We start from the raw sequence: 9,680 nt of genomic DNA on the forward strand, positions 1-9,680 counted from the left end.
TTGCAATATTTTAGGTACCGAGGATGGACAAAAGAGTAAGCACAGTTGCAAAACTGGGATATAAGAGGTGTATTGTTCCCATGTCAGCTGAGAAATCATTAGCAATTCTTGATTGCGGGGAAATGAAGATTATTGGCTGCAAGGATTTGAAGGAGGTCATCAATAATGTCTTCACTAAACACTGAAAGAGTTGGACATCATTGGTCCAGAAAATATGTATCATATCCTCTCTATGCTTTTGATTTACTTAGTTGTATTTCTATGTAATTCCCATCATGTCAGAGGAGATCTAAAGAATTAGAAATTTGAACCAAAGGATTTCAACTGCAGTCCCTGCCCTGCCAATTGGCTTCCAAACAATCTCAGAAGCCTTTGAAATGCTTTAGAAAGCATTTGTACACAACAAAACCATAACCACTCGGTACATCAAGACTGTCCAAAGCAATGGGATGTAATTTGCATAAAACGATATGATATGAATGCCGGAGATTGAGAAGAGAGAAACAGGCAGCCAGAAAGCAAGGAGATATCACAAACCAAAATTCTCCGGTGCCACACCAATGACTCAATTAGGTTTCTTTACTTGATTTCCAAGTCCTCAATAGTCAATATGATTCTCCTCTACTTCTTCCCCTGACTTCTTTTCCGAGAGCTGTTGTGGGCTAAAGAAGCTTGGTTGATTAGTTGATGAGAGGCATCTTGCCCACATCCTGTCTGTGATCACTACCTTGTTCTGTTTTTGGATAATCCGCTGCGCATAACAAAGTAGACATTTGTTAACTAGGGATCTAGAGAATGTATTAGCAGGAAATCGTAGGTACTTTTGTCCATACAGACTACAAGGACAATGTAAGTCATTTCATTCAGGAACTTACATGGAATGGTATGTAGGCATGTCTTCCATTAACAGGACCAACAGTGAAGCCTGTATACCCAGCCATTGTACCATGAATGGCACTGTGAGCAAGGAGTGTGCAGTAGACGTTGTCAGAAGCATTACTTGGTATCGCACGGATCATGTAGGTGGGATCTGCCAGCAAATAAAAGCATTGCTATTTGCTTGGTTATATGGTTTCGTACGATATGGACCATAGAGAATCTAAACAGAGTGATGACTAAGACCATGCAGGGTTTTCACCAACTAACCTATATATTTGAGATTCATAGCCATTTTTGGCTGCTTGCTGAAGTGGTCCTGCATCAAAGATGACAAACAAGTGCAGTGAAGCAGCAGTTTTAGGAAGTAAAAGTATTCGTAGAATGAAAATTGAAAATATCCCATTTACACTGCTCCCCTCATTAACCAAAAATGGTTGGATTTCTGATGAATGCCAAATATAGATCATATCTGAGTGTTGTGGAATGGCCCCTACACCTAACTTAACTTAGGCAGTTAAACAAAGTTTTATCAACGCCATCGAGGTACAATCTCGAGATTAATACTAGAACGCTCACCAGGCAGACAGATGATTCAAATATATGGACGAAGCAAAACCAGTAAATTGTTCTAAAAGCATCTCTACCTTTATTTTCTGAGATATCCCAAAACCAATGTCTTGGAGCTGCTTGTTCCCTGAAGCATCTTGCTTGTCGATGGTACGGATGTTTTCAGAAAGAAACTCCTGTCCTGCACCTTCAGCTACTACAATAACCATGTGCCCATTTTCTTTTAGTGTTTTTTCAATATATTCCAATAGTCCACCTGCTCCTTCAAGATAAAATGGTGACTCAGGGATCAAACAGCAGTCCACGTCTCTGCTTGCAAGAGTAGCGTACATTGCTATAAACCCTGCGTTTTACATAAAACAACTGAATTTACTTAGTGTAGGATGCAAGCAGGAATAGCCATAGGATGATTGTAACAAGAAACCATCTGCAATATCCGTACTAATACATGAGGAAGAAAGAAGTTATCTGGTGCTTAAACCATCCTATGAAAAACATTCCAAGTTCTGAAACAATTGATAAACAGGTCGAAGAAGATCTCAACAAAAAGTGTCACCATGCAAATTGATGATTCTTCAATTTAACAAACCACGGGAACAAAATGAAGAAGGCAACGAAACAATGACACCTCTTCAAAAGAAAACACACGTGCTGTACAGAAATGAAATCAAATAAACATGGCTGCTGGAACTTTGCAGCAAGATGAAGTTCAATCTTCATCTGTCTTTTCAAAACCACAGGAACATTTCAGTATAGCAATGCAACATCCGAAACCAATCTTTACAATCATCTACTTGAAATAGCAGCATAGAGGTGTAAAATTTACCGCTGTGCCGACCCATCAGCTTGACAAGACCAATACCATTTTCAACACTTTCTGATTCCACATGAGCTGCAGCAATCGCTCGTTGAGCCTCTTCAACAGAAGTATCAAAACCAAAAGATTTGTCTATAACCTGTTACAAAAGGATCATAAATATTTATTCAATATTTGTACTTTTAAAATAATAAACCATACTTGTCTGCAACAAAATATGGAGTAAATGACATGGTGTCTGCCGATTGTGCATGCTGTAAGTACCGGAATATCATTATCAATGGTCTTGGGAATTCCTGCTACTGCAACTTTGAGGCCACGCCTTCTGATCTCCTGCATATAAGATTGGTTTATAAAAAACTAATCAGATGCTGACAACCATTTTCAAATAAACACCTCCCTAAGTTATAGTTGTGCAAATTTTACACATAGGACAGCCTTTTGGTCTTAAGTTCAATCTTCAATAACAAAATCCATATCAATTACCTCAAATATCACAGAAGCCCCTTTCTGAGTTCCATCTCCACCGATGATGTATACCTGAGATATATCTAGTTTTAATGCTCAAATTCACACATGGAATTACTTACCAAATGTAAAGGCAGTATATGTTGAACATCAAATCTTATTTGTACAAACTACAAATGGCAGACCAGGAAAGATATACCTGATTAATTCCTCGATCTTGAATGCTATCAACAATCTTTGAGGTATCATGTCCTCCTCTTGACGTTCCAAGGATGGTACCACCACGTTTATGGATGTCATTTACAACTTTCGGTGTCAAAGGAACTGTGTTTCGAGCATAAAACCCTTTGTATCCTCCCTAGAAGAACAAATTAGCCTCAAACAATTAACTAACCCCTCAATCCACCGAAACAAATGATGTTCTAAATACACTTACTTCAATCCCAAGAACTCTAGTGACACCATACATGTGGTATAATCCACAAACAATTTCCCTAATCACGGTGTTTAAACCAGGGCAGAGGCCACCACATGTTACAATGCATGCATGAACTTCCTCAGATTCAAAGTACACCTGAAAACATAAAACAATAAATATCATTCTATCCGAATTTGAATAACAATAGGAAAACCCAAAAATTTAAATGCAAAGACAGAAGAATTTCCAAACCTTCTGACGAGGCCCTGCTCGCCTAAAATGGGTTCCTCTCGGACTATCTTTTTGAACAACAATCTGTGAAGTGTGCATAGAAAACAGAACACCATGTTCAGAAAGAATTACAGCAATAGCTGTGACGCAATGAGTTCAACTATTACACTGAAACAAGTGTGCAAACCATAGCAAAATAAGTTCATTCCCATGTTTATAAACAAGAGCTTATGTTTTACGCACCATTACTACAATAAACTAATGTATCAAAAGAACATGTGTCAGAATTTGAATGAAAGTGACATCTGTTGACGAAGAAGAGTTAATAGAACAAAGAGAAAATTATGTGACAGATTTCATTTTTACCTTTTGGGCAACCGTATCATCAACGTTAACGAAGTACTGCCTGGCAGAAACAGAACAAAATAATTTCATGAAGAAAATCATTTAAAAGCAAATGCATCAATAATCAGACAGTTTTAAAAAAAAAGCAGATTTTAATGACAAAAGACAAACTTACTTCACAACGGAATACGCAGGATTGTCTTGTAAGGGATTCGTATGTGTCTGCCCAATTAAAAAAAAGAGAAAAAGGTGAGAACAGAGCATAAATTTTGGGTAAAACGAAAAAGTTTATTTTTTTACAAACTGCATCCACACAGAGCCTTAAAGATTATTTATTACTTATACTTAGTAACAAATAGTAAAACTATATGCTGGGTAGTTTGTGCTTGACTCTTTTTAACTTGAATTTTCTCATTTGATTTCATTGCTTTTCTTTTTCTTTCACTTTCGTACAGAAACCAAACAAAAGCTTAAGAGAAAGGAGAGCTAATTTATTTTTACTGGGAGGTCATGGATATAATCAGACAAGTGAGGGACATCTTCGAGAACGTAACCACAGTCGCCGGTGACGATTTTGGGCTCGGTGATAGTCGTCGAATCGCCCATGTTGGTGGCGGCCGCTTTGGGACTTCTGGAACCAGAAAGCGGCAGGGTGGAGTAGTAACGCCGGTGATTGGCGGTTGCAGGATAAGTGTTGGTAGGGTCGAAGCACCGGAACCTGGGAGTGATACGTGAAGTAGAGCTGGAAATGGAGTCCATCGAGAGTTGAAAGATAAAGAAAGGAACCAAGGATTCCAAGATGCGAGAACAGGCGCGAAGAGCGTGGCGCTATTTATAGCTGTTGATAGGGTCCCATTGGTTCCATTGGTCGGTAAAAAAAATATTAATTCTATCAAATAATATTAGCAATGAAATTTTTAATAAAAAATTATAAATGAAAAGTTATGTTTATTCTTTTATATTATAATTTAAAAATTATATTTTATAATATAAATAGTTATATTTTTGTAACGTATTTGTTGAAACAATAATTTTGTATTTTGAGTTGTCTTTAAAATATGAAGATGATTAATGAAAAAGTTGGGTGATACTTGAAGTTTATAAAAAAAATTATCGTTAATTTGATAGGTAAGAACAAACAAGATAATAGCAGATAAATATTATATTTTAAATAAAAATTTAAAAAATAAAAATAAATTCTATCATTTTTTAATAATATTTAAATTTTTTATAACCTATTTATAGTAAAAAATAACGTATAAGATTAAACAACTATAAACCCTTGAATGTGTTTGGTAATTTACTTTCATAAGTCTAAGATGACTTTAAACGTTGATTTCATTATATCCCTAAAATTATATTACATAATTCCTCATTGCATATAGTGTAACGAGGGTAAAATAAATTTTAAAATAATGTAATATACTTTCAAGTCAATTTTGTTAATTTTTTAAAAATTCCAACTAAACTCAATTTATATCAAAATTTTATTTTATCAGTAAATTTTATTACATTATTTAATAAAATAAATTATTTTTTTGATAAAAAAATAAGATAAAATACTCCCATGCCCTTAAGTTTTAATTAAAATTTTAAACAAATTCATTAATTTTCGAAATAAATACTCTACATCTTCGTCTTAAAAATGTAAACATTATTAACAGAAAATACTAAAATATCATTTTTCTTTATTAATTTAAAAAATTATTATTATATGTTTTTGAAAAAAAAAAGTTGCTTCCCGAGGAGGGAGCACAAATTGGTGCTCTCTATTTTTTTTATTTTTTTTAAAAATATAATAATAGTAATTTTTTAATTAATAAAATATATATAATAATAATTTTTAAATTAATAAAAAATAAATTTTTCATTTTAATATTATCATACCATCAAACTAACAAAAACACTAATGATTGATTAACGGTTGGATCTATGTGTTCAGCAGAACATATTTTGTTAGTTTCTTTTAAATTCCAACTAAACTCCATTTATATCTAAATTTAATTTTATTAATAAATTTTATTATGTTACTTAATAAAGTAAATAATTTTTTATATAAAAAAGATAAAATACTCCTACGCTTTTAAGTTTTAATTGAAATTCCAATTAAATTCATTAATTTTCGAAATGAATACTATGCGTCTTCGTCTTAAAAATATAAATACCATTAATAGAGATTATGAAAATAATAAAATGTCATATTTCTTTATTAATTTAAAAAATTATTTAAAATAAAAATAAAAAAAAGAGCATTGGATCTGGTCTTCCTCAAGGGAGGGAGCATCGATTGGTGCTCTCTATTTTTGTAATTTTTTTTAAAAAATATAATAATAGTAATTTTTAAATTAATAAAAAATATATAATAGTAATTTTTAAATTAATAAAGAGTAAATTTATCATTTCAATATTATCACGTCATTAAACTAATAAAAACACTAATTATGTTGGATCTATGTATCCAACATGATATATTTTTTTGAAATGAAATGTTTATTTTAAAAATTAATAGACTTGCTGAGAATTTTAATTAAAGTTTAAGAGTTAAAATATTTTACTTAAAAAGATAAGTAAATATTTTTATAAAAATAATAATCAGATATAGTTGAATCTCAAAGGAGGCATGATTCTTTTAACATTTGGAATATACCGCTGGAGAAATTTATTTTAAATTAAATGCATGTTGACGTGCCATTTGAGTTAAATGGTTTTACTAATTATAATCATATTAAGAAAGAAAGTGACAGATTTGTGTTATAAGAAATAGATTTAAGCATAAGTTAAATTAACATATTAGTATTAGGACAAGTTATATGTTTAGAGCAAGCAGAGAAATGGAAGCATAGAAAAGTGATAAGAATGGAATTTTATTTCCACTTGAAGCAAAATGCAATAGATATGAAAAACATGCCTTGAAATTTCAAAGAAGTCGAAAAATATTCTGCTTTCGTTTTCGAATAAAATTTATGTGGAGTTGCCCAGTGGCACGTGGCGTCAAGAGATTAATGGCAGGTGGAATAATATAATTAATCTTGACTTTCCAAATAAATGTTTTGCTAAATTAATGAAAATGATTAGCTCATTCGTCTTAATTAATAATAAGAGACATGTAAGCATTCACTTAATATATTTGAGTTGTTTAGCGTGACTTCACTTGAGCGTAATGATTCATGCGGGAGGGAAAACATGTCCATCACCATGTCACTGCTTCCACATAAAAACTGTGCATAGAATAGAATGGTGGATGATGATTTAGTTAAGATTGATAATTACTCTACCGTAATGACATAATCCTTAATTAATTAAGAAAACATATCTAATACATACATATGTCTAAGCAAGTTTATTAACTGATTGATTAAATACCGAAAGCAAAGCACGCTTCTCATCTCTGTTTCTCAAATTATCTACTTGTATTTCAGTTGCACGTCAGCAGAGACAAGCATGACAATTGACGAGCCAACGTCCAACGTCCTATCACATTATTTATTTTTAAGCAAACGGATAATTTATTTTAATATATACATATCAATATAACATTGTAAGGTTCATTTCTACATAGCATAAACTAAATTTAGAAAAAAAATTATTTAAGGCATGTTTAGTTCGTATAATGTAATATAAGAAACTAAAATATTTATTGTGTAAAAATAAAATAAAATAAAATGAGAATATTTATTATATACATTGATTAGTTTGTAAGAATAAACATCGATTAATATATGGTTGGATGCAGAGGTGGAGGGAGGGAGCTTGGTAGGGGCCTTTGCTTTCCTATTGTTTTAGTTTTATAATTTTTTCTCTTTTTTCTATTTTATATTTTTTTAAAAAAAAAAATTTATAATTTTACCTTCACAAACATTAAGTTTCTTATTTTTGTCCCGTAGACAAAAATCCTGACTTCGCAACTGGTTTGATGTCTTTTGCATTATTAGCCTAAAATCATAGACAAGTTAGACATAATTCTTACATAGAACTGGCTTCATCATTAATTCTAAATGAATGAATGATATCAAATCCCCAAAACCTTTCTTTTTATGTGGTATTTGATATTTTGCGTGAAATGTAATTGTTGAGAATGTAATTATTGAGAATGTAATTGTTGAGAATATGATTGTTGAAAAAATATTTTTACAGTGTTTGATATAACATGAGAAAGTGATGATTGTAAGCACTGTGATTACTAGGAAGATTATATTAGTGTTTGGTTTAAAAATACTTCACTGAAAATATAATATAGATTCACAAAATTATCCCCATATATGAAAATATAAAATTAAAGAAATTTATATTCTTTTTAACCTAAATTTTTAACTTTTCAATTTATTCCTTAAAATAATTAATAATATCATGGAAAAATAAAATTAAATATGTAAAAATACTAAATACTTATTTTTAATAAATTAGTTGAGTTTTAAAGAATTAAATTAATTAATTTAAATTATTTTATAAATAAATAATTTAATTAATTAATTAACTAATTAATTAATTAATTTAAAATAATTAATAAATTAATATTAATCACATATTTATATAAACAATTATCATTTCTAATTAATTCATATGCTTTTTTTTTTCTTTTGTTCTCACCTTCCTCATTATACCCATTTTTTCTACCAAACATTAGCTTAAAGAAAGGTAAGAATGTATGACCTCATATATCATGTTCAAGCCTTGTATAAGGTAAGAACCAGAGTAAAACTTGTCAAGGCAAAGTTTTAATGTATACATGAACAAAATTTGTAGCATTGACGAGTACCGATGTACAAAAACTGATCAAAAAACTAAGAGAGAGCACCGGTTGGTTACAACCGACCGAAACCGACGTTGACGATCACAACCGGCTTGGTTATTTGGTGCTGGTTTGGGAGGTCGACATTAACCATCGATTTTGAGTGCTTCATGGTTCAATAACTGGCCACATTTCCTCCCCACCCGAGCAAATCAAAAAACCGAAAGAGAGTGATGGAATTTAATTTTTAGCCTCTTCAATCCCTTTTTGTCTTCTTTTCCTTCCTCGATTGTTGTATACACTCCTCAAATCAACCCTTTTTTTTCCCTTTGAAACCCTAAAAACCTTCTTAGCTTATTCGTTGGTACTCATCAATTGTCATTGCTAACCTTTTGCTGCTGTCACCGTCCTCCTCACCAGTGGCCAATCATCTCTTGCAATTGCTGTCATCTTCCCTTTGTTCTAGCCTTAAGGTGTATACAATGTTGAAGAACTTGAGCAGCTAACAGATTAGCTTGCTCTGTGAACAATGAAATTCAAATTTTTTGTATTTTCATGGGTTTGGTGATTTGTGGACTTTTGTCGTGATTTTTGTTTTTTTGCTATGTGAATTGTGACAAGCTAGTCTTCTTTGCCCCGGATATGCTCTAGCCTCCAATAGTCTAGCTTATTTGGTTATTAGGTTATTTGATTCTTGCCTCATGTCTGGACTGCAAGTGCGTTTAATTTTTCATGAATCATGCCTAGGTTTATGTTGCAAATTTATTTGTGCACCAAATACTTCATTTTTTAATTAACAAAATAATAAGTTTTTTTTAGAATTATTAAATATTTTTGACATTAATAATTGCAACATGAATATTAGAGAAAATTGGACTTGATTCTTAGATAAAATATACTTTTTTTTTATTTCTTTATGTAGAGAAATATAAAGTTAGGATTTAGAAATTAATTTGGATTTTGTATTATTATTCCTTTTTAAACTCTTTAACTAACTTTTTTTTTATTTTATTAAATAGATCATATATTAAGTTACTTCATAATATAATTCATGTCTGAGTCTCTATATAATTCATAACATACTATTATTGCCCAAATTTAATTCATAATATACTATCATTGGCCAAATTGATGTTTGCATTGATATTTTTTTTCTCCAAGAAAATTTGTTTTATTTGTAAGTTCCTAAAAAACTTAATCAATAAATCATAGAAATGTTTAGGTTT

General features: G+C 31.1%; 2 protein-coding genes across 2 annotated transcripts in view; one reads left to right on the top strand and one right to left on the bottom strand.

Annotated features, from left to right (window-relative positions):
- The window catches only part of LOC110424021 (DNA repair protein RadA-like protein), an 8,787-nt gene extending 8,293 nt beyond the window's left edge, over nt 1-494 (top strand). Inside the window, exon 15 of the mRNA XM_021438484.2 lies at nt 15-494. Coding sequence (XP_021294159.1) covers nt 15-185 — 171 coding nt within the window. The 3' untranslated portion in view covers nt 186-494. The remainder of the gene's footprint in view (nt 1-14) is intronic.
- A 78-nt stretch (nt 495-572) lies between these two features.
- On the bottom strand, nt 573-4,509 carry LOC110424022 (ATP-dependent 6-phosphofructokinase 6-like). The gene is given in 14 exon segments (XM_021438488.2): nt 573-603; nt 605-751; nt 876-1,030; nt 1,147-1,195; nt 1,524-1,789; nt 2,273-2,402; nt 2,528-2,596; nt 2,750-2,803; nt 2,931-3,089; nt 3,168-3,305; nt 3,402-3,464; nt 3,747-3,786; nt 3,901-3,947; nt 4,227-4,509. Coding segments are annotated over 14 exon segments (1,599 nt in total). The 5' UTR covers nt 4,485-4,509; the 3' UTR covers nt 573-579.
- Nucleotides 4,510-9,680: the final 5,171 nt, after the last annotated feature.

This window comes from Theobroma umbraticum, unplaced genomic scaffold (genome assembly GCF_002168275.2).
Source record: "Theobroma umbraticum cultivar Fairchild unplaced genomic scaffold, ASM216827v3 scaffold_204.0, whole genome shotgun sequence".
Classification (NCBI taxonomy): domain Eukaryota; kingdom Viridiplantae; phylum Streptophyta; class Magnoliopsida; order Malvales; family Malvaceae; genus Theobroma; species Theobroma umbraticum.